The following is a 25,722-nucleotide window of genomic DNA, read 5'->3' as shown; positions in this document are numbered from 1 at the left end:
AAACGTTTCTGCACGGGATTTGAATCCCCCACCAAGCCACGCGGCACCGTTCATTAGCTGAGCACCCCTTGCCTCAGCCAATGAGTGGCACAGGGTTCAAATCCCCCATCAAAGCCGTGTGGCTCCGCTCGCTGGCTGAGCCGCCCGCCGGCTGAGGTTTGGCAGGATTCAAATCCCTCACAGCACCGCTCATTGGCTTAGCCCATGTTGATAGGTCAAAATCTAGTGATCCCCAACTGATGAATATAATATCTATTTTATGTGTAGGGAAAGAAAACTTGTTAAAGGCTCATGCATACGACCGTTTATATCTGACGAGTGCAAGTCATCCGTTTTGACGAATAGCACTAGTACCCATGTTATTCTATGGGGCTGTGCGCATGTCCGATTTTTTCCTAGAACAGAGTTGTCCGAGGAAATAAAATCATCCACATGTCCAATTTCTGATAGGAGCACCAGATCAAAATCAGTAATGCAATTCTATAGGTCCGTGGAAAACATCAGACCTCACTTGGATGACATCTGAATGTGTGTCCTATTTTCACAGACTGATTGAATGGAAAAGATGGACAACTTTTTTTTTCTCTACCTCTGAAAAAAGCGGAACCTACTGAGATCAAACTCTGAACAAAGTCTGATCAGAGTGTGATTAGCACAAACAAACTGGTTTTCTCGGATGGAGAGAAAACTGTGGTGTGACCATAGCCTTGGTCTGAATTTTTCTCAATTCATAGATGTTCTGCTAGTTGCAATAAATATATTGGTAGTAGACATTTTGTTTCTGACTGTAAATTTTTTTGTGTTGGTGTGACACTTTATCTTACTCCATACAGCTTACACAGCAAAGCTTCCGCACTTTTATTTGTATTTCCTGGATTTTCACTTGATTATTATTACGTAACAAGAAGCACCTGCATGTGGTAACTCACAATGCTGCTTTTATTACTTTTAAGATTACTAATCCTTTCTATCCAACATGCTTCCTATTACATCTACCAACAACAGATTGTATCCTGATGATTGCTGACGCACAGCCCTCCATGAGTGACATTCCCTCTGTTACCACTCACCTGGCAACTGCTTCCTTCTTTGTGCACCTCAAGGCATCTTGTCACCGTTTCCTGGCATACAAATCCCACAGATTTTTTTCGAGCCTCAATTTAGCAGTTTGAAGCTACCTGGACAGATTTGGAAATGATGGGTTCTGGCTGGGTAAAGAACACTCAGATTTCTATTTCTGTGATTGTGGATTTAATTCCAATTGATGAGCACCATAAAGTTATGTTAATATTTAGACCAAATATCATCACTAGTAGGCAGCAATAATTTTGATATTGAAATATGTAAACCGTAGTTTGAGTTCTGATTAAAAGAATAGTGCACAATTACTTTGTTGAGAGAGACCACATTTTTGGGTACCATTACCTAATGCAAGTCTAATGCATAGAACAGGTAATGCCTACCACTTCACACAAAAAATAAATGATGACTAAAAATTAAATGGTCAAAATTACTGTTATTGTAAATAGTTAAGCAAGTTGAATATCAATTGATCTCTAAAGGCCTAAAGTTAAAGATGTCACATTTTGTTTATATTCTAGGCAAAATAAATATATACCGTATATACTCGAGTATAAGCCGAGATTTTCAGCCCATTTTTGGGGGTTGAAAGTCCCCCTCTCGGCTTATACTCGAGTCATACCCAGGGGTCGGCAGGGGAGGGGGAGCGGGGGCTGTCTAATTATACTCACCTACTCCTGGTGCGGTCCCTGCAGGTCCCTGGTTCTCCCGGCGCCTCAACTTCTTCCTGTACTGAGCGGTCACATGGTACCGCTCATTACAGTAATGAATATGTGGCTCCACCTCCCATAGGGGTGGAGCCGCATATTCATTACTGTAATGAGCGGTAACGGTGACTGCTCAATAAAGGAAGAAGCTGCGGTGCCAGGGAAGCAGAGACTGCACCGCGCCAGGAGCAGGTGAGTATAACTGGGAGGGGAACGCAGCGCTGCGCGATATTCACCTGCTCCTCGTTCCGGCGCCACTCCGTCTTCAGCATCTTCTGCAGTGACGCTCAGGTCAGAGGGCACGGTGACGTGGTTAGTGACACCCTCTGCCTGAACATCAGTGCAGAAGACGCTGAAGACGGAGCGGCGCCGGGACGAAGTCAGGTGAATATTTAAAGTGCCGGGGGCCTGAGCGATGGAGTGGTGAGTATGTGATTTATTTATTTTTTTGTCTGTATGCAACATCTTCTGGGGCCATAACGTTTGTGCAGCACTATATGGAGCAAGTGTCTGTATGGGGCCATAATCAAGGTTTGTGCAGCACTATATGGGGCAAGTGTCTGTATGGAGCATCTTATGGAGCCCATCATAAACTTTATGGAGCATCTTATGGGGCCATAATCAACATTTGTGCAGCACTATATGGGGCAAATATCTTTATGGAGCATCTTATGGGGCAATAATAATAATAATAATCTTTATTTTTATATAGCGCTAACATATTCCTCAGCGCTTTACACTTTTGCACACATCATCACTGTCCCCAATGGGGCTCACAATCTAAATTCCCTATCAGTATGTCTTTGGAATGTGGGAGGAAACCGGAGAGCCCGGAGGAAACCCACGCAAACACAGAGAGAACATACAAACTCCTTGCAGATGTTGTCCAAGGTGGGATTAGAACCCAGGACTCCAGCGCTGCAAGGCTGCAGTGCTATCCACTGAGCCACCAAGCTGCCATCATCAACATTTGTACAGCATTATATTGGGCAAATGTGTCTATGGAGCATCTTATGGGGCCATTATTAACCTTTATGCAGGATTATATGGGACATATTTTAATATGGAGCATCTTATGGGGCCATCATAAACTTTATAGAGCATTACATGAGGCTCCTGATTCAATATGGATATTCAAAAACACTTAACCTACAGATGTCTCACTTAATTTTACTTTTATTAGTATCTATTTTTACTTTTGACATTTACCGGTAGCTGCTGCATTTTCAACCCTAGGCTTATACTCGAGTCATTAAGTTTTCCCAGTTTTTTGTGGCAAAATTAGGGGGATCGGCTTATACTCGGGTCGTCTTATACTTGAGTATATGGTAAATAAATATTTTCTCATTAATGTACACTCTGCACCTCATCTTGACTGAAAAAAAACAAATGTAGAAATTTTTGCAAATTTAATAAAAAAGAAAAACTGAAATATCACATGGTCATAAGTATTCAGACTCTTTGCTCAGACACTCATATTTAAGTCACATGCTGTCCATTTCCTTGTGATTCTCCTTGAGATGGTTCTACTCCTTCATTGGAGTCCAGCTGTGTTTAACTAAACTGATAGGACTTGATTTGGAAAGGCACACACCTGTCTATATAATACCTAACAGCTCACAGTGCATGTCAGACCCAATGAGAATCACTGCAGGCCTATGTATATATATATATATATATATATATATATATATATATACATATATATATATATACACCATGCTCCAAATTACTAATCAAATTGGGTTTAAGTGTCATAAAGATTTATTAGTTGTGTTTTTCAAATAAACTCGTGGATGGTATTGTGTCTCAGGTCTCAATGGATCACTGAAGTCAATCTTAACCCCTTCATAACCTTGGGATTTTCCATTTTTCCGTGTTTGTTTTTCGCTCCCCTCCTTCCTAGAGCCATAACTTTTTTATTTTTCCGTCAATTTGGCCATGTGAGAGCTTATTTTTTGCGGGACGAGATGTACTTGTGAACGACATCATTGGTTTTACCATGTCGTGTACTACAAAACGGGAAAAAATTCCAAGTGCGGTGAAATTGCAAAAAAAGTGCAGTCCCACACTTGTTTTTTGCTTGGCTTTTTTGCTAGGTTCACTGAATGCTAAAACTGACCTGATATTATGATTCTCCAGGTCAGTACGAGTTCATAGCCATGTAACATGTCTAGGTTATTTTTTATCTAAGTGGTGAAAAAAAATTCCAAACTTTGCTAAAAAATAAAAAAAAAATAAAAATTGCGCCATTTTCCGATACCCGTAGTGTCTCCATTTTTCATGATCTGGGGTCGGGTGAGGGCTTATTTTTTGCATGCCGAGCTGGCGTTTTTAATTATACCATTTCGGTGCAGATACGTTCTTTTGATCGCCCGTTATTGCATTTTAATGCAATGTCATGGCGACCAAAAAAACGTCATTCTGGCGTTTCGAATTTTTTTCTCGCTACGTCATTTAGCGATCAGGTTAATGCTTTTTTTTATTGATAGATCGGGCGATTCTGAACATGGCGTTACCAAATATGTGTAGGTTTGATTTTTTTTTATTGATTTATTTTGAATGGGGCGAAAGGGGGGTGATTTAAACTTTTATATTTTTTTTATTTTTTTCACTTTTTTTTTACTTTTTTTTACTTTTGCCATGCTTCAATAGCCTCCTGGGAGGCTAGAAGCTGGCACAACACGATCGGCTCTGCTACATAGCAGCGATCTGATGTTCGCTGCTATGTAGCAGAAATGCAGGTGTGCTATGAGCGCCGACCAAAGGGTGGCGCTCACAGCTGCCGGGGATCAGTAACCATAGAGGTCTCAAGGACCTCTATGGTTACTATTCAGAAGCATCGCCGACCTCCGATCATGTGACGGGGGTCGGCGATGCGCTCATTTCCGGCCGCCCGGACGGAAGCGCCGGTTAAATGCCGCTGTCTGCGTTTGACAGCGGCATTTAACTAGTTAATAGCAGTGGGTGAATCGCGAATTCATTGGATTAAGAGAGCAGCTGCCAAAATACCATTACAAACCAGCAAACAGATATTTGAAGCTGCTGGTGCCTCTGGAGTCCCTCAAACCTCAAGGTGTAGGATCCTTCAAAGGCTTGCTGTGGTGCATAAGCCTACTATTCGGCCACCCCTAAACAGTGTTCACAAGCAGAAACGGTTGCAGTGGGCCCAGACATACATGAAGACTAATTTTCAAACAGTCTTGTTTACTGATGAGTGTCGAGCAACCCTGGATGGTCCAGATGGATGGAGTAGTGGATGGTTGGTGGATGGCCACCATGTCCCAACAAGGCTGCGACGTCAGCAAGGAGGTGGAGGAGTCATGTTTTGGGCCAGAATCATGGGGAAACAGCTGGTAGGGCCCTTTAAGGTTCCTGAAGGTGTGAAAATGACCTCTGCAAAGTATATAGATTGTCCGACTGACAACTTTCTTCCATGGTATAAAAAGCAGAAACGTGCCTTCAGGAGCAAAATCATCTTAATGCATGACAACGCACTATCTCATGCTGCAAAGAATACCTCTGAGTCATTGGCTGCTATGGGCATAAAAGGAGATAAACTCATGGTGTGGCCACCATCTTCCCCTGACCTCAACCCTATAGAGAACCTTTAGAGTATCATCAAGCAAAAGATCTATGAGGGTGGGAGGCAGTTCACATCAAAACAGCAGCTCTGGGAGGCTATTCTGACTTCATGCAATGAAATAAAAGCAGAAACTCTCCAAAAACTCACAAGTTCAATGGATGCAAGAATTCTGGAGGTGATATCAAAAAAGGGTTCCTATGTTAACATGTAACTTGGCCTGTTAGGATGTTTTGGAGTTAAATAGCTTTTTTTGTTCAGTGAATGTGACCTCCTAATGCTGCAAATTCCACAAATGAGCATTTTCAGTTCTTTAAAACATATCAAATGTTTAGAAATTCTACTGTGCCTAATAATTTGGAACAGTGCATTTTGAGTTTTTATTCATTTTGGAGATTATACTGTTATCATTGGGAGGTTTCTTCAATAAAATTTGATGTATACTCTAACGGGTGATGACTTTTATTAGACTCACTGTCATTTGCACCGACCATTTAGGAAAATCCAAGAAAAATGTCATTTGCATAATAATTTGAAACATGGTGTGTGTATATATATTATATACTAGCTGAAGAGCCCGGCGTTGCCTGGGCATAGTAAATATCTGTGGTTAGTTATAGCACCTCACTTCTCTTATTTTCCCATCACACCTCTCATTTTCCCCCTCACATCTTTCATTTTCCCCTCACACCTCTCATTTTCTCCCTCACACCTCTTCTTTTCCCCCTCACTCCTCTTATTCCCCCCTCACTCCTCTCATTCCCCACTAACACTTGTCATTTCGACCTCACATCTGTCATTTTCCGATCACTCCACTATTTTCCCTCACTCCTCTCATTTTGCCCTCACACCTTTTCATTTTCACCTCACACCTCTCATTTTCACCTCACACCTCTCATTTTCCCCTCAGTATTTACATGTTTGTCATCTCCCTTATATATAGTATACACCTGTATGTCATCTCCTGTATATAGTATATACCTGTATGTCATCTCCCCTGTATATAGTATATACCTGCATGTCATCTCCTCCTGTATATTGTATATACCTATGTGTCATCTCCTCCTGTATATAGTACATACCTGTATGTCATCTCCTCCTATATATAGTAATACCTGTATGTCATCTCCTGTATATAGTATATACCTATATGTCATCTCCCCTGTATATAGTATATACCTGATGTATGTTATCTCCTCCTCTATATACCTATGAGTCATCTCCTCTTTTATATAGTATATACCTGATGTATGTCATCTCCTCCTGTATATAGTATATACGTGTGTCATCTCCTCCTGTATATAGTATATACCTGTATGTCCTCTCCTCCTATATATATATATACCTGTATGTCATCTCCTCCTGTATATAGTATATACCTGTAAGTCATCTCCTCCTGTATATAGTATATACCTGTGGGTCATCTGCTCCTGTATATAGTATATACCTGTGTGTCATCTCCCCCGTATATAGTATGTACCTGTATGTCATCTTCTCCTGTATTAGACCTCGTTCACACATTATTTGGTCAGTATTTTTACCTCAGTATTTCTAAGCTAAATTGGCAGCCTGATAAATCCCCAGCCTACAGGAAGCCCTCCCCCCTGGCAGTATATATTAGCTCACACATACACATAATAGACAGGTCATGTGACTAACAGCTGCCGTATTTCCAATATGGTACATTTGTTGCTCTTGTAGTTTGTCTGCTTATTAATCAGATTTTTATTTTTGAAGGATAATACCAGACTTGTGTGTGTTTTAGAGCGAGTTTCATGTGTCACGTTGTGTGTGTTGAGTTGCGTGTGGCGACATGCATGTAGAGACTTTTGTGAGATAAGTTTTGTGTGGTGACATGCATGTAGCAACTTTTTGTGTGTCGAGTTGCATGTGACAGGTTAGTGTAGCAAGTTGTGTGCAGCAAGTTTTGCGCATGGCGAGTTTTGCGCGTGGCGAGTTTTATGTGTGGTTCATTTTGAGTATGTGCAAGTTTTGTGTGAGGCAACTTTTGCATGTGTTGCAACTTTTGCGCATGTGGCAATTTTTCCGCGTGTGGCGAGTTTTCCATGAGGTGAGTTTTGCACGTGTGGCGAGTTTTGCACGTGGAGAGTTTTGCATGTGGCGAGTTTTGAGCGGTGACTTTTGTGTTTTGACTTTTATGTGTCGAGGTTGGTGTATGTGTGGTGAAATGTGTGCTGAGGGTGGTATATGTGTTCAAGCACGTGGTAGTGTGTGGCGCATTTTGTGTGTGTGTTCATATCCCCGTGTGTGGTGAGTATGCCATGTCGAGGCCCCACCTTAGCAACTGTACGGTATATACTCTTTGGCGCCATCGCTCTCATTCTTTAAGTCCCCCTTGTTCATATCGGGCAGCTGTCAATTTGCCTCCAAGAGTTTTCCTTTCACTTTTTCCCCATTATGTAGATAGGAGCAAAGTTGTTTGGTGAATTGGAACGCGCGGGGTTAAAATTTCGCCTCACAACATAGCCTATGACGCTTTCGGGGTGCAGACCTGTGACTGTGCAAAATTTTGTGGCTGTAGCTGCGACGGTGCAGATGACAATCCCGGACATACACACACACATACATACACACACACATTCAGCTTTATATATTACATTTTTTTTTTTTTTACATCATGAAAATTGCAAAAAGGAAATTGGGTCAATGCAAACTTTTGGGCATCCTTGAAGATTTGTGTGCTTAGATAACTTTGAACAAGGTTTCAAACCTGAATTAGCCTGGTATGTTAGGGTTATGACTTGCTCAATATCATCATTAGGAAAGGCCAGGTGATGCAAATTTCCCGGCTTTATAAAAACCTTCACATAGCCTCCAGTACAGCGTGAGCATTCAAATAACCATCTGTATACATTATGAGCCTGCCTCCAGTACAGCGTGAGCCCCATATAGCCTCTCATATATATTATGAGCCTGCACATGGCCTTCTGCTCATAGTGTAAGCCCCTGTATTGCCTCCTATACACATTATGAGCCTGTACATAGCCTCCTGTACACAGTGTGAGCCCTCAAATAGCCTATCTACATTATGAGCCTGCACATAGCTTCCTGTATACAGTGAGCCCCCATATAGCCTCCTATATACATTATGTGCCTCCACATTGCCTCCTATATACATTATGAGCCTACACATAGCCTCCTGTACAAAGCATGAGCCCCCATATAGCCTCTTATATAAAATTATGAGCCTGCACATAGCCTCCTATGTATGGTATGAGCCCCTGTATAGCCTCCTATATAAATTTTGAGCCTGTTCATAGCCTCCTATATACATTATGAACAATAAGTCTTTTGCAACACTCTGGAGAAATGTATGCTCACTCATCTTTGCAGAATTGTTGTAATTCTGTCACACTGGAGGTTTTCTGAGCATGAACTGCCTTTATAAGGTCATGCCACAGCATCTCATTCGTCAGAACTTTGACGAGGCCACTTCAAAGTCTTAGTTTTGTTTTTGTTAAGCCATTCAGAGGTGGACATGCTGGCATATTTTGGATCATTGTCCTGCTACATAACCCAAGTGCGCTTAAGCTTGAGGTCACAACCAGGTGGCCAGACAATCTCCTTCAGGATTTTTTGGTATACAGCAGAATTCATGGTTCCATTAAAATACTGCAGTGCGCAGGCACCAGGAAAGGTCAGAGAGGTCCGGCGCCTGCGCACTGCAGTATTGTGCTCTGCCCTCAACAGGGCAGACAAAGTACGCCTGTGCCGGAGCCGCGACAGGAAGCAAAGAAGAGGACGTCATCGTATGAAGATGGGAGGCGCTGGCCCCGGACCATGATGCCCATCGGACTGGACCGCCCCTGGGTGAGTATAATCTAACTTGTTTTTCTTATCTTTCAATTTACATTGGGGGCTTATCTACAGCATTACAGAATGCTGTAGATAAGCCCCTGATGCTGGTGGCCACAGCTTATAGGCGAATTTTGGGGTGAAAGATTCCCTTTAAGTGTGACAAACATGCAAAAGGATAGGAAATCAGAAAGGGGGCAAACACTATTTCACACAACCGTATAGTACCCATACATAAATATTTTTATGAAAAAAAAAAAATAAACAAGAAAACTACTCATACTTAATATTGCCGCTTCCGGAACGACCTGACTTATAAAACTGGCACACTAGTTAACCCCTTAAGTGAACACTGTAAAAAAACAACAATTTTTTATAATCATACCGCCGAACAAAAAGTGGAATAAAAAGCAAACAAAAAGACATATGTAAATAACAATGGTATCGCTGAAAACATCATCTTGGCTCTGAAAAAAACATTCCACCGGACAGACATCAAACAAGAAAAGTATGCTCTCATAATAAAGCAATGCAAAAATAAAGTTTTTTTCTATAAAATAATTTTTGTGTAAAAGCTCCAAAATATAAAAAAACAATATACCAATATAAATGTGGTAATCATACTGACCCAAAGAATAAAACAGCTTTATCAATTTTACCACTCATGGAATGATATAAAAAAAACAAACAAAGAAACAATTCCTGAATTGCTGGTTTTTGTCCGTTCTGCCTCCCAAAATTTGGAATAGAAAGCGACTGAAAAATGCCATGTGACTGAAAAAGGTGTCAATAAAAACTTCAACTTTTCCTGCTAAAAACAAGCCATAACATGACTCTGTCAGCAGAAATATAGAAAAATTATAGCTATCAAAATATGGGGATGCTAAAAACTGTCTTTTAGTGTGACAACAGCCAAATAGAAAAAAATTATATAAATCTGGCATCGCTGTAATCGCACCGACCTGAAGAATAAACTTGTCTAATCACTTATAATACACGATAAATGGCTTAAAAAATAATTTAAACCAATTTTTGACCTACTACTGATTTTTTTCATTGTGGCTCGCAAAGATCGCAGTAAGTCTCAGCTCACATTTATCCGGTGCTCTACACCGGGGTTTCCATGTAAATCTCTGAAATACATGATTCAGAAGCAACCAACGAAGGAAGATTCTCTATAAAGAGGCTGATGGAGGCACTATGGACTCTGTCTGGCCTTTGATCCTGTTGTGTCCGTATTTTTGAGCATGTATAAAAGTGCAGTCAGCCTCAGTTTTGTACACTTTTAAAATGAAGGATAACTCTGAAAAGAGGCCAGATGGAGTCCAGAGTAACTCTGCTGCTTCATAGTGAATGGATCCCTTGGGGGTTTCATCTGTCACATCACTCGGAGATTTAGATAGAAACCCCCAAAGTATGTGCTCAGAATAGAGTGCAGAATACATGTGATCCTAAACGTTATGTAAATTGTAAAATGTTCCCAATAAAAGCTTCAACTCAATCCACAAAAAAAGCAAGTCCTCACTCAGGTCTATTAATGGAAATATAGGGGGCTTTCACCTTACTGGTAGTACAAAGGTTCTAGAAAAGTGAAAAGGCTCATTGACCCCCAAAAGAAATTCAGCAAATAATGCGTTTCCAAATCCACATGCCCCCCATTCCTACTCAGCCCCAATGTGCCTAAACCACAATTAGCATCGACATGTTTGACATTTCTGTACCGATGAGAACCCGCCTAATTTATGGGTGCGTGTCTCTAGAAACATGAGCTGGACACTACGACGTACTGGGCACTACAATGTACTGGTGATTACAACTTACAGGGCACTGCAATGGTAGTTTGCAATTTTCACTCAGCAACATCCACTGCTGCTTGTTTCTGGAAAACATTCATGGAGACAAAATCGTCTCTACACCTGTAGATAAATTCCCAAAGGGGTATAATTTCCAAAATGGGGTCCCTTTAGAGGGTATTCTGCTCTTCTAGCTCTTAGGGAGTCCGCAAACTATTCTAGGAAAATCTGCACTCCAGGAGGCAAACAGGGCTCCATTCCTCCCGAGTCTTGCCATATGGCTAAGTAGTACTGTACAGCCACATATGGGTTATTTCTACGATTACCAGAAATTGTGGGACACATTTTGGTGCCATTTTACCCATTTCCCAATGTGAACAAGGAATATCTGGGGCTAAAACAACATTTTTGTGGTAAAAATTTTATTATTTTTTCTTCACTGCCCAATGGTATAAAATTCTGTGACACTCCTCAATATAATCACTGCACCCCCAGAGTAATTAATTGAGGTGTAGTTTGCAAAATGGGGCCTCTTAAAGGGGGTGCTGCTGTTTTGTCATCCCAGGTGCTCTGCCAATATGACATGACACCTCAAACCAGTCCAGCAAAATCTGAACTCCAATATGGCGCTCATTCTTTTCTGAGCTTTGTACTGTGCCTCAAAAGTAGTTTTTGATCACATATTGGGTATCTGTCTACTCAGGAGAAATTGCACAACAAATTTTGGGGTCCATTATTTTCATGCTATCTTTGTGAAAATGTAAACATTTTGGAACTAAAATAACATTGGAATTTTTTTTTTTCATTTTCACAGATCAATGTTGTAAAATTGTGTGAAGAACCTGTGGGTTCAAAGTGCTCACCACATGTCTAAATAAATTCTTTGAGATGTCTAGTTTGGGGGTCCATTTTCTCCGGTTGCACTTTTGAAAATAAAAAGTTTGGAACTAAAAGAACAGTTTTATGTGAAAAACTTGTTTTTTTTTTATTTACACTGCTCAACGTTATAAGCTGCTATGAAGCACCTGGGAGTTCAAGGTGCTCACCACACATCTAGGCAAGTTCCTTGAGGGGTCTAGTTTTCAAAATGGGGTCATTTGTAGAAGTTTCCACTGTTTAGGCACATCAGTGGCTCTCCAAATGCAGCAAGAGGTCCGCTAATGATTCCAGCAACTATTGCATTGAAAAAGTCCAATGGAGCTCTTTCCCTTCCGAGCTCCCCAACAGATGGGGTATTTGCATGCTCAGGAGAAATTGCACAACAAATTTTGAGGTCAAAACCAAAACAGGTCCTCATAGCGCAATACAATGATCCTCTTCAATTTCAATAGCATATAACCAATAGGGACTCTTGAAGTAGCAACACGATCAAAATAATATAAAAATATATATAACTTTTATTACAAATATTAAAATATATTAAACAAAGTAGCAAAATACATCAGTGATTCAATAAATAACAAAAGGCAGGGATATCGGATTCCCTGATATACATGGAATAATCAATAGTGACACAGAACATAGAGAGCATGAGACTTAAACATCCTGATACGAATAAATACTCAAATAGTAATATGGGCACCCATACCAATTAATAAAAATCTATTGCTTAAATTATGCACTAAATATCAGCATAGGTGTCCATAAATCCATTACTAACAGGCTCACACTATATGCAACAAATGCCCAATTACTTTGAGTCTAATAAATGCATAGCAATAACAGCAAATGTAATCATGTATAATTACAGAAGATGGATAGTGTATTAGGCTACTTTCACACTAGCGTTAACTGCATTCCGTCACAATGCGTCGTTTTGCAGAAAAAACGCATCCTGCAAAAGTGCTTGCAGGATGCGTTTTTTCCCCATAGACTAACATTAGCGACGCATTGCGACGGATTGCCACACGTCGCAACCGTCGTGAGACGGTTGCGCCGTGTTGTGGCGGTCCACCGGGAGCAAAAAACGTTACATGTAACGTTTTTTGCTCGCGACGGTCCGCTTTTTCCGACCGCGCATGCGCGGCCGGAACTCCGCCCCCACCTCCCCGCACTTCCCCGCACCTCACAATGGGGCAGCGGATGCGCTGGAAAAATGCATCCGCTGCCCCTGTTGTGCGGCGGAGACAACGCTAGCGTCGGTGACCTCAGCCCGACGCACTGCGACGGGCCGAGCCCGACGCTAGTGTGAAAGTAGCCTTACCTGTGGCCATGCTTGTTGCAGGATGAGGATCTCTGACCGTACCTCAATTTTGAGGTCAATTTCTCCTGTTACCCTTGTGAAATTAAAGAAATTTGGGTCTAAAAAATTTTTTTAGTGAAAAAAAGTTAAATGTTAACTTTTTCCTTCCACATTGCATCAGTTCCAGTTAGGCACCTGGAGGGTTAATATAAACTTTTTGAACATGGTTTTGAGCACCTTGAGGGGTGCAGTTTTTTTAACCCTGCTGTGGAACCATGGGGTCATATAGACCCCAGCGCTGAATAAATTGAGATATTTCTAAAACTGCTCAATCTCAGACATTGACCTTCTATGTATTTTCAAGTAACATATTTCTCCTTATGTTGATGATATTTTGAATCCGTTTTTCAATTTTGTTTCAAAGTTATTTTCAATTTTCTGTGTTTGGGACTCTCCTGACCCCATAGTACCTTTATTGGCTGACTGATTTTTTTTTTTTTATATTTTCTGTTTATTCACAGGTTTTGTAATATAATTATAAATAAACAATGGCTAGATGAACTGTGATGACTCCTGATGAAATATTGGCAGCTTTGGATGCTTCTAGTGATGTCAATACTGATAATGCAATGACTGCAGGAAGATCATTTGTGAGGAACATGGCACTATGACGTGCAGTGAATGCAAGGGCTAAATTTATTGCCAGATCATTCGTTGTCATTATGTTTTTACTAAAATCCACACAGTTGCAGTTATTGTGCATTTTTTTTACTGAATTTGAATACCTTTAGTTATTAGTAAAGCATTTTGGTATAAATTTCAGTTTGTGTTTGATGATGACAAATAAATCCCTTCAAAGTTACGTTTGATTTCATAACTATGTTCTGAAATAATGACAGAATAAAACTTGATTATTCTGAACAGCCAGCATGTTAATTTTAACCCCTTCATGACCTTGGGATTTTTCGTTTTTCCGTTTTCGTTTTTCGCTCCCCTCCTTCACAGAGCCATAACTTTTTTATTTTTCCGTCAATTTGGCCATGTGAGGGCTTATTTTTTGCGGGACGAGTTGTACTTTTGAACGACATCATTGGTTTTACCATGTCGTGTACTAGAAAACGGGAAAAAAATTCCAAGTGCAGTGAAATTGCAAAAAAAGTGCAATCCCACACTTGTTTTTTGCTTGCCTATTTTGCTAGGTTCACTAAATGCTAAAACTGACCTGCCATTATGATTCTCCAGGTCAGTACGAGTTCATAGACACCTCACATGTCTAGGTTATGTTTTACCTAAGTGGTGAAAAAAAATTCCAAACTTTGCAAAAAAAAAAAAAAAAATTGCGCCATTTTCCGATACTCGTAGCGTCTCCATTTTTCGTGATCTGGGGTCAGGTGAGGGCTTATTTTTTGCGTGCCGAGCTGGCGTTTTTAATTATAGCATTTTGGTGCAGATACGTTCTTTTGATCGCCCGTTATTACATTTTAATGCAATGTCGCGGCGACCAAAAAAACGTATTTCTGGCGTTTCGATTTTTTTTCTCATTACGCCATTTAGCGATCAGGTTAATGCTTTTTTTTTATTGATAGATCGGGCGATTCTGAACGCGGCGATACCAAATATGTGTAGGTTTGATTTTTTTTTTATTGATTTATTTAGGATGGGGCGAAAGGGGGGTGATTTAAACTTTTATGTTTTTTTTTATTTTTTTCACATTTTTAAAAACTTTTTTTTTTCACTTTTGCCATGCTTCTATAGCCTCCATGGGAGGCTAGAAGCAGGCACAGCCCGATCGGCTCTGCTATGCAGCACCGATCATAAGATCGCTGCTACACAGCAGAAATGCCGGTGTGCTGTGAGCGCCGACCACAGGGGGGCGCTCACAGCCACCGGCGATCAGTAACCATAGAGGTCTCAAGGACCTCTATGGTTACCATTCAGAAGCATCGCCGACCCCCGATCATGTAACGGGGGTCGGCGATGACGTCATATCCGGCCGCCCGGCCGGATGCGGTAGTTAAATGCCGCTGTCTGCGATTGACAGCGGCATTTAACTAGTTAATAGGCGCGGGCAGATCGCGATTCTGCCCGCGCCTATTGCGGGCACATGTCAGCTGTTCAAAACAGCTGACATGTCCCGGCTTTGATGCGGGCTCACCGCGGAGCCCTGCATCAAAGCAGGGGAGCTGACCTCGGACGGTATAGTACGTCCGAGGTCAGTAAGGGGTTAATGAAATATGCCGATTTTGAGCCTGGGGTCACATAGACCCCATGGTACCAAAGCAGTGATTTTTTTCATGGTTCCACGGCAGGGTTAATGCTTTCACTTTTGGGTATTTTCTGTCGTATAGGCCCCTCAAAGTCACTGTGCTCCCTAAAAAAATGGATTTGTAAATGCTGTAAAAATGAAAAATTGCTGGTCACCTTTTAACTCTTATAACTTCCTAACAAAAAAAAAATAAGTTTCCAAGATTGTGCTAATGTAAAGTAGACATGTGGTAAATGTTATTTATTAACTATTTTGTGTGACATAACTCTCTGGTTTAAAGCCATCAAAATTAAAAGTTTGAAAATTGAAAAATGTTCTAAATTTTCACCAAATTTCCATTTTTTTCCCAAATAAAAGCAAGTCATATCGAACATATTTTACCACTATCATAAAGTACACTGTGTCACAAAAAAGCAATCTCAGAATCAGTGGGATCCGTTGAAGAGTTCCAGAGTTATTACCGCATAAAGTGACACTGATCAGAATTGGGAAATTTGGCCTGGTAATAAAGGTGAAAACAGGCTTGTGTGTGAAGGGGTTAAGGACCTGCCTTCCAGTTGTGGCTTGTGCAAAGTGCATCAATGCTTGCTCTTTTGCTGGTCCAATGCGCGTTGCTACAGAGTTGTTGTCCATGCACATAACACAAACAAGCTCTGTATAATGTTATTCAGTTAAATAAAGGTTTTAAAAATAGCATTTATAATGTCACCTTTTCCTACGCTAATTAATGCTTTGACTAGTCGATGGGGCATTAGTTTGCCCAGACTAGTCAGCTTTCTTTCCATGTTATCGTGCCCCTGTGAGCATAACATAATTTGCACAAGCCCGCTTCATCGCCAGCTGATGCAAATCTCCCTCACACGCTGCTCATTTCTACAATCTCACTGCGCCTCTGTAGCTGGGTGTGCGCTTCCTGACTTCAGAGGCGCACTGCACATGACGTTCAGAAGATGGCTTCTGGGCATGCGCAGGGCACTCCTGAATCCAGGAAGCGCACACCCAGCTACAGAGGCGCAGTGACACTGTTGAAATGACGAGATTTGCATGCACAAGAATTGCAGGAGCAGGGGATGATGCTGGCTCATGCACATTAAATTATCACTCCCACAGGGGCGTGATAACAGGGAAAGAGGGACGACTAGTCTAGGGAAACAAATGCCCAGTCAACTAGTCGAAACCCTAATTAGCATAGGAATAGGGGACATTCTAAATGCTTTTTTAACCCCTTAATAGCCACCAATACGCATTAAAACAGCAGCCTCTAAGGGGCCTTTTTAAAACGGCGTTAGGGAACAGGGCTGTAGTGCCTCCCAAAGTTGGAAAACCTCTGGGATTTCAGCTACTGGGTGTTAGAATCTGTTTAGTTTGTGACTAACCGCCATTTTCTTGTGGTGTTCTGGCTGCTGGTCTTTTTCCTCTGGTGCTGGGCTTGTCTTGGGTCAGGTGTTTGTATCACTCTTTATTAACCAGCACCTGCCTCCCAGTCCTTGCTGGACAACAGTGTTAATCTGCTTGAGCTCTAGCTTGGTGCTTTGCTTTGTCTTCTGTGTGTGTTATTTGTGCCATGCTGGTACCTCTGGTTCTGCTAGCCTTAGTTTCTGTTTTCTATTGGTTTCTGCAGTCTTCTCTGTGTTTTCTATTAGGAGATGACCTGTTTTTGTACCCAGTCCTTAGTTCTTTTAGGGAACCCCTTCCCCTTATCTATAGGTCTTCGCTTGAGATTAACCTAGGATCGTCGGTGGGTCTATTCGCAAGGAATGGGTCGCCCACTCCATCGTAGGGTTTCAGCCTAGTCATAGTGCAGGGTCAGTTTTCCCCCTTCTACCTTAGTCCTGTGTTGCAGATCCATAACACTGGGGGTAGCTGAGACCCTGGAGAACATGATCAGGGCCAGATTTTCCGGTCCCCGATCACATGATCACCAGTATTCAGTGAATAATAGCTATCAGGAAAAAATACTATGCCCACTGTTATAATCATTTCTTTCTTTTGAGAGAGAAATGCTGTCCACCCAAGACCCCCTGATACCTCCTTCATCCCTGGGCCCTCTTAATCATCCCTCACCCTTCCGCGTCATCTTCCTAAAAAAAAAAATGGTGTGCGCATGCACCCACTGAAATTTGCCGTCCGATACCGGGCAACAATTGTGAATTTTTTCCCTATTGGTTCCTTTTGATCACTGATAGACCCTATCACAGTGATATAAATATAGTAAATCAAATTGCCATTTGTCACCCCCCCCCCCCCCTTAGTTAGATAAAAAAGTTTTATTTTTTCCATTCTTTGCAGTTGGGGTTAGGGTTGGGGTTAGGATTTGGGCTGTGCTAGAGTGAGGGTTAGGGTTGGAGTTAGAGTTGGGGTTTTTTCAAAAGTAAAAAAACCAATGTTGACAATATGATGGCTAGTGTTGTGCGCAAGCACATCGAGTGCTCGGATATGCACCAAATATCGCGGATCTCCACGTGTTTTTTTTTGTTGGGGGTGTCCAACAGCCACGAAATATGTGGGCCAGGGACTCGAGCATACCTGAGCACCCGATGAGAACTAGAGTAGCAAGCACTTGCGCTCAACACTAATGAAGACATATTCAATATGACAACCTAATGTTGTCAACTTCTGTGTCGTACGTGTGGGTTGAAAATGCTCACTGGATAAAATCCTTGAGGGGTGTGGTTTCCCAAATGGGGTAACTTGTGGGATTTTCCACTGTTTAGGTTCATCAGGGGCTCTCCAAACGCGACATGGTGTCCGCTAATGATTTCAGGAAATTTTACATTAAAAAAGTAAAATGGTGCTCCTTCCCTTCTGAGCCCAAACAGTAGATTTTCCCCAAAATTTGTTTTCCATTTTCTCTTTTTATCCTTGAAAAAATAAAAAAGTTTGGATCTAAAGTATTTTTTCCTTACACATTGCTTCAATTCCTGTGAAGCAACTGAAGTGTTAATAAACTTATAGAATGTGGTTTTGAGCACCTTGAGGGGTCACATTTTTAGAATGGTGTCACTTTTGGATATTTTCTGTCCTCTAGGCCCCTCAAAATCACTTCAAATGTGATGTGGCCCCTAAGAAAAGGGTTTGTAAATTTTGTTGGAAAAATGAGAAAATGCTGGTCAACTTTTAATCCTTCTAACTTCCTAACAAAAAAAATGTTTAAAATTGTGCTTATGTAAAGAAGACATATGGGAAATGTTATGTATCACCTATTTTGTGTGACATAACTCTCTGATTTAAGGGAATAAAAATTAAAATTTTAAAAATTGCTAAATTTTCCAAATTTTTGGAAAATTTTATTTTTTTCATACATAAGCGCAAGTCATATTGAATACATTTTACCACTATCATGAAGTACCTTAGGTCACAAAAAAATAATCTCAGAATCAATGGGATACATTGAAGCATTCCAGAGTTATTAGCATATAAAGTGACACTGGCCAAAATTGTAAAATTTGGCTTGGTCATTAAGGTAAAAATTGGCCCAGTCACTAAGGGGTTAAAAGAAAGATATGGGATAAACCAGAAATGCTAGGTAAAGCACTCATGATGGCCAAAAAGGCTAATTTAACATCAGCCTTCTCTATTGGAAAGTCCAGGAAAAGATCAGCACTCGCTTCATCCATAAAAAGGCTTTCGTTCCAATAAAGATAAAGTCAGGAACAGTTTACACTGCAGCATTCCGTGAGGCACAGAAGGAACTTGCGGGCAACAGCCAGTAGGATTGTTAAATTTGACTAGTAAAATGGTTACAAAACTTTAACCTTCTTTTTGTATTTTATTTTTAACTTGGTATCTTTTAATAATGATCTTCCTTGACCAAAAATGCAAAGTACCCTAACTTGCTATGCTGCTTAGTAGCTACACATAAGTTCACATCCGTAAGGGAACATGTGGCAGGAGTATGTTCGTGGGGTGAACGGTTGCTAAATTGGACTACTTCAAAAGAAACTCAAATTATAATGTGTCCTTTTTTAATAAGATTACAAATTAACAAATAACACCACTCCTGGGCTTTTGCCACAAAGGAAGTAACAAGAAAATCCAGATCAGTTCACATTCCAAAAGCAAGCACCTGTATTTTGTTGGTATGTTCGAGCTGCAATATTGGACTGATGCAACAAGGAAGTGTAGAAAAAAAAATAATAACACATACACTTTGTCAGGTATATAGTTAAGGTAAATTTCTGAAATGCGGGCATTTTTTTTTTGTATAGAAAATGCAAAAAAGGTAAAAGTAATGCAAAAATATGTCTTTTCTGTCTTAGTAGACAGAAAGCACACTTTCTCTGACAGAAGCCTTGGTTTCAGAATTTTTCTTAAGTAAGAAAATTAGAACAGAAGGATATTAAGCTGCCCTCCTATATTGCGGTGTCTGAAGAGGAAAAAAAGGGTATTACTAAGGTGCTATATTGTAGTGTATCACAGATTTATCAACTCGGTCACACTGACTGCGCAGGTCCAGGACCTTCCTATCACTCGAATCTTTGCATTATTATTCACAGATTGAGACTACCACTTCCATTTCAACTGTGCTTCAGCATTGCAGCAGTAAACCACAATAAGATTTAGATCCTTTTCTATATCTATGTCTATAGGGCTGTATTCTCTGATCCCCTATCCATAAGGTGTTAAATCCTAATACGGCCATAAGTCATTAATATCAGGTCAGTGGGGGTCTGATGTTTGCCACCCTCCCCAATCAGCTGTTACAAGCTAGGGGGTGGTTGAATGTAAACACATGTGTAGCGCCCCCACTGCCGCAGGGCCGAGGGGTACCCGGTACCGGGCCTCTGAGTCTCTGCTCTGGGGTTGTCACGGTGGCTAGACCCGGTCCGTGACCCTGCTGAGGGGCGCCCAATGAAAGGTGTGGATGGTGGTGGTAGTGCGGTGCGGTGCTGGTCACAGTAAATAACGAGGACACCAGGTTGCAGTCTCTTTACCTCTTTACTGAAGGCTTCAGGATCCTCAGTCCGGAATACGGTTAACCAGGCTGCGCAAGTCCGGCCGGTCCGATGGCACCTCCAGAGTTCCCTTTATAGGTGGAAATCTGTGCCTACCTTCTAGCGCTTGTGTGTTGCGGTCCTCCCCTGCTGTGCTCACAGGATAGTCCCCACAACTGTTGTGTCTGTTTCTTGTGTTCCCTCACAACTCGATTCTGATGTTCTTCTTCGTCCCCCAGATGATATGGCTAGGACGCACCCGTATGACGGGTAGGCTCGGAGCTCTTCCTGGACCCTAGTGTCGCCCTTCTCCTGTTGTTGCCCCCTGTGTCTTCGTAGGTGATTTGTGTGAGACAGCCCGCCTATAGCTGACTGTCCTGCCGTAGGTTTGAAGTATTGCTTGGAGCCTAGTACTTCCTCGGCGTTCCGGCCACCGGCTACGCGCCTCAGTAGAATGTTGCCTCGTCTTACAGCACGACTCCTACTGGTATTTCTCCTTGTTGCGTTGATCTCGTTTCTCACTCAGCACAATATACCTCGCTTCTTGTCCTTTCTTAGGGCACCGCCGCTATCTAGTGCAGGCGCGGTCCCGTAACGTTCTCTCTGTTCGCTAGGCCTCTGTCAGGATCCCACCCCTGACAGGGACCCCCCTGAGTCTCTCCCCGCAACACCCTCTGCCACAGGATGTTGCCTGTTCAATTCCCAGTCAGCTTCTTCCTAACTTCCTATCCAACCCCCAGTTTTACCAGACTGTGAGGAGTGGCCTAATACATAGCACCCTTAGCTCCCCCTGGAGGCCAGACTGTGAAGTGTATTGGTGACTGTGATACCTGGTCAGAAGAACTCCTTCAGTGCCATCAGACGTACCATAGCCCCCTTAGCGGCGGAGCATCAGTACTGCAACGACCAGGACTCTGGGGCGCTGCACATGTATCAGGGCTCAACTCCATTCAGTATGAAGTGGCTGACGACAAAGATGGCAGATCAGCTCCTAGTCTTCTACACATTAGATATAGCTGCATAATTTAGCTCCAAGCTAAGTGTTTATATACTGCTGCCTTCAAAGCTTGTAATAGCTGATGGGTGAGGAATCGGATGTTGGATGTGGGATGCCAGCAATCTGACATTATCTTTCCTACGAATAAGTCATCAATATATTCTGACCGGACTACCAATTTAAAGCATTTGTGTCTTATCTTACAGGAACTGGGGAGAGTGGAAAAAGCACATTTATTAAACAGATGAGAATCCTCCATGGATCTGGTTTCTCAGACCAAGATCGTGAAAACTATTCCAAGCTTATATATCAGAATATCATAACCTGTGCACAGTCCCTGGTGGATGCTATGGAGATCCTCAAGGTGCCATATGTGTGGGAGGAAAATAAGGTAACAGTATCTCAGTAATTAAATACTAATATCTAAAAGCAGATAAATAAGTGTGTACATTATAAGTTGATTTCATGTTTTGAAGTTCTATAGTTATAAGACTTGAAGTGAATGCAAATATTGAAACCATCTGCCAGCCCTGCTCCAGTGCCACTTCTGAGCTGCAGCTGCAGGTGTGATGCCACTTCTGAGCTGCAGCTGTAGGCATGATGCCACTACTGCAGCAAAGAAAGGTGGACAGCAGGAGAGGTGTAACTAGATACAGGTGCTTCTCACAAAATTAGAATATCATCAAAAAGTTAATTTATTTCAGTTCTTCATTCAATACAAAAAGTGAAACTCATATATTAAATAGTAATTACAAACAATGTGATCTATTTCAAGTGTTTATTTGTTAATGATTATTATGGCTTACAGCAAATGAAACCCCAAAAGTCATTATCTCAGTAAATTAGAATACTTTATAATAGCAGCTTGAAAAATGATTTTAAAATCCGCAATGTTGACCTACTGAAATGTATGTTCAGTAAATACACTCAATACTTGGTCGGGGCTCCTTTTTCAATCAATTACTGCATCAATGTGGCGTGGCATGGAGGCGATCAGCCTGTGGCACTGATGAGGGATTATGGAAGCCCAGGTTGCTTTGATAGCAGCCTTCAGCTCGTCTGCATTGTTGGGTCTGGTGTCTCTGCTTCCTCTTGACAATACCCCATAGATTCTCTATGGGGTTAAGGTCAGGCGAGTTTGCTGGCCCATCAAGCACAGTGATACTGTTGTTTGTAAACCAGGTATTTGTACTTTCGACAGTCTGGACAGGTGCAAAGTCCTGCTGGAGAATGAAATTTCCATCTCCAAAAAGCTTATTGGCAGAGGAAATATGAAGTTCTCTAAAATTTCCTGGTAGATGGCTGCGCTGACTTTGACCTTGATAAAACACAGTGGACCTACACCAGCAGATGACATGGCTCCTCAAACCATCACTGATTGTGGAAACTTATTACTAGACCTCAAGCAGCTTGGATTGTGTGCCTCTCCACTCTTTCTCCAGACCTTGATTTCCAAATGAAATGCAAATTGCCTCTTCTGAGAAAAAGAGGACTTAACTCTATAGCGCCACCTGTTGGAAGTAGTGATCCTACAAGTCACAATCAACCCTCTAACGAGTCGTGCAATATGACTTAGGATAAAAGCCAAATCAGTATCTCAATTCGCAGACACGGTGTTTCGGGCTGTTGGCCATCGTCAGTGCGAAGCAAGAGAACTGATTTGGCTAGGTGAGAGGCTCTGGACTGGGTCTGCGAATTGAGAGTTGCCGCCATGTGATTGGCTGATTAGAAATTAAGTGTTAACAAGAAGTTGGACAGGTGTACCTAATAAAGTGGCCAGTGAGTGTATATATATATAGTTCAAAATCGGAACAGCATCTTATATTACCAAATTGTAGTGCAGCGTCTTCCCAACCACTGTTGAAATGGTCTTTGGTAATAGATGAAAAAAAGAAAGACAGCACAAAAAAATATAAAAAAGGGGCTTTAATGCCTGAACGGCGTGGCGACGTTTCAGATATCTTTATCCTTTTTCAAGCAGGTAGCAGGTTTAATAAGATGCAAATAAGTTAGAGCCTTCAAACTTCAAACAAGAGCAGGATTTATTAACAGATGCATAAATCTTACAAACCAAAAAGTTTTGTTGCTCAGTTAAATTTTTATAAATTTTAAACATAAAAGTGTGGGTCAATTATTATTCAACCCCTAGGTTTAATATTTTGTGGAATAACCTTTATTTGCAATTACAGCTAATAATCGTCTTTTATAAGACCTGATCAGGCCGGCACAGGTCTCTGGAGTTATCTTGGCCCACTCCTCCATGCAGATCTTCTTCAAGTTATCTAGGTTCTTTGGGTGTCTCATGTGGACTTTAATCTTGAGCTCCTTCCACAAGTTTTCAATTGGGTTAAGGTCAGGAGACTGACTAGGCCACTGCAACACCTTGATTTTTTGCCTCTTGAACCAGGCCTTGGTTTTCTTGGCTGTGTGCTTTGGGTCGTTGTCTTGTTGGAAGATGAAATGACGACCCATCTTAAGATCCTTGATGGAGGAGCGGAGGTTCTTGGCCAAAATCTCCAGGTAGGCTGTGCTATCCATCTTCCCATGGATGCGGACCAGATGGCCAGGCCCCTTGGCTGAGAAACAGCCCCACAGCATGATGCTGCCACCACCATGCTTGACTGTAGGGATGGTATTCTTGGGGTCGTATGCAGTGCCATCCAGTCTCCAAACGTCACGTGTGTGGTTGGCACCAAAGATCTTGATCTTGGTCTCATCAGACCAGAGAACCTTGAACCAGTCAGTCTCAGAGTCCTCCAAGTGATCATGAGCAAACTGTAGACGAGCCTTGACATGACGCTTTGAAAGTAAAGGTACCTTACTGGCTCGTCTGGAACGGAGACCATTGCGGTGGAGTACGTTACTTATGGTATTGACTGAAACCAATGTCCCCACTGCCATGAGATCTTCCCGGAGCTCCTTCCTTGTTGTCCTTGGGTTAGCCTTGACTCTTCGGACAAGCCTGGCCTCGACACGGGAGGAAACTTTCAAAGGCTGTCCAGGCCATGGAAGTCTAACAGTAGTTCCATAAGCCTTCCACTTCCGGATGATGCTCCCAACAGTGGAGACAGGTAGGCCCAACTCCTTGGAAAGGGTTTTGTACCCCTTGCCAGCCTTGTGACCCTCCACGATCTTGTCTCTGATGGCCTTGGAATGCTCCTTTGTCTTTCCCATGTTGACCATGTATGAGTGCTGATCACAAGTTTGGGGAGGGTCTTAAATAGTCAGAAAAGGCTGGAAAAAGAGATAATTAATCCAAACATGTGAAGCTCATTGTTCTTTGTGCCTGAACTACTTCTTAATACTTTAGGGGAACCAAACAGAATTCTGGTGGGTTGAGGGGTTGAATAATAAATGACTCTCTGAAAAGACTTTTCACAATTTAAAAAAAAAATAAACAAAGAAATAACATTCTTTTTTGCTGCAGTGCATTTCACACTTCCAGGCTGATCTACAGTCCAAATGTCACAATGCCAAGTTAATTCCAAATGTGTAAACCTGCTAAATCTGCAGGGGGTTGAATACTACTTGTAGGCACTGTATATATATATATATATATATATATATATATATATATATATATATATATATATATATATATATAATTTTTTTTATCAGGAATTCAATATATGGTTGCTTAATCACTCATATAATATACCAAAAAACCTTGCACCCTAACAGGATTACAAATATAAAAGACACAGGGGCCTTTCTTAAGTGCTAAGCTGCTATGACAACCTGTTGACATCCCGCTATAGCACTAGGGTGAATAATTGGTAGACAAAGGACGCCTTCCCCTCTGAGTATCTGTTTAGCTACAATGGTCATTTTTCACTACAATATCTACGGTGGAGAATATAAATATTTGATACACTGGCGATTTTGCAAGTCTTCCTACCTGCAAAGAATGGAGAGGTGTGATGCCAGTTACAACCCATGGACAGGCTGTAAGTCAGTGAAGTCAGACGTTCCGTGGTCAATACCAATAGAGCACATAGTAAACCAAAGGAAAATACAAAGTCTTAAGTCAGGTCACATGTCAGGGTCAGAATACCAGAGAAGCGGATTAACAAATGGGCAATAACAAACGGGTAGTCAGAACACAGTCCAAAGGTTAGCAGCAGAAGATCAAAACTTACAGTACAGAGATCAGGCGGAAATACCAGAGAGCACAAGTCTAGAACAAGCTTTTGACTGACAGTGATCTGGGCCAGACAGCTCAGCTAAATAGCAGGGCAATTACCAAGAACAGGGAGTGTCATGATCTCTGCAGGCAGAGATCATAGCAAGCCTATAGAGGGACAAGCTCTCGGAAGATGGAACTATACTGACCATGAACTAAGCCTGCCGCGCAACTAGAAATA

At 41.6% G+C, this 25,722-nt stretch overlaps 1 protein-coding gene across 2 annotated transcripts in view; it reads left to right on the top strand.

The window, feature by feature from the left end:
• The window catches only part of GNA15 (G protein subunit alpha 15), a 106,661-nt gene that overhangs the window by 19,879 nt on the left and 61,060 nt on the right, over window positions 1-25,722 (top strand). For both annotated transcript variants that reach the window (XM_077270776.1, XM_077270768.1), the window contains exon 2: window positions 21,565-21,749. In XM_077270776.1, coding sequence (XP_077126891.1) covers window positions 21,565-21,749 — 185 coding nt within the window. The remainder of the gene's footprint in view (window positions 1-21,564; window positions 21,750-25,722) is intronic.

This window comes from Ranitomeya variabilis, chromosome 1 (assembly GCF_051348905.1).
Source record: "Ranitomeya variabilis isolate aRanVar5 chromosome 1, aRanVar5.hap1, whole genome shotgun sequence".
In the NCBI taxonomy this organism is placed as follows: Eukaryota; Metazoa; Chordata; class Amphibia; order Anura; family Dendrobatidae; genus Ranitomeya; species Ranitomeya variabilis.
This window is presented reverse-complemented; position numbering and strand designations above follow the sequence as displayed.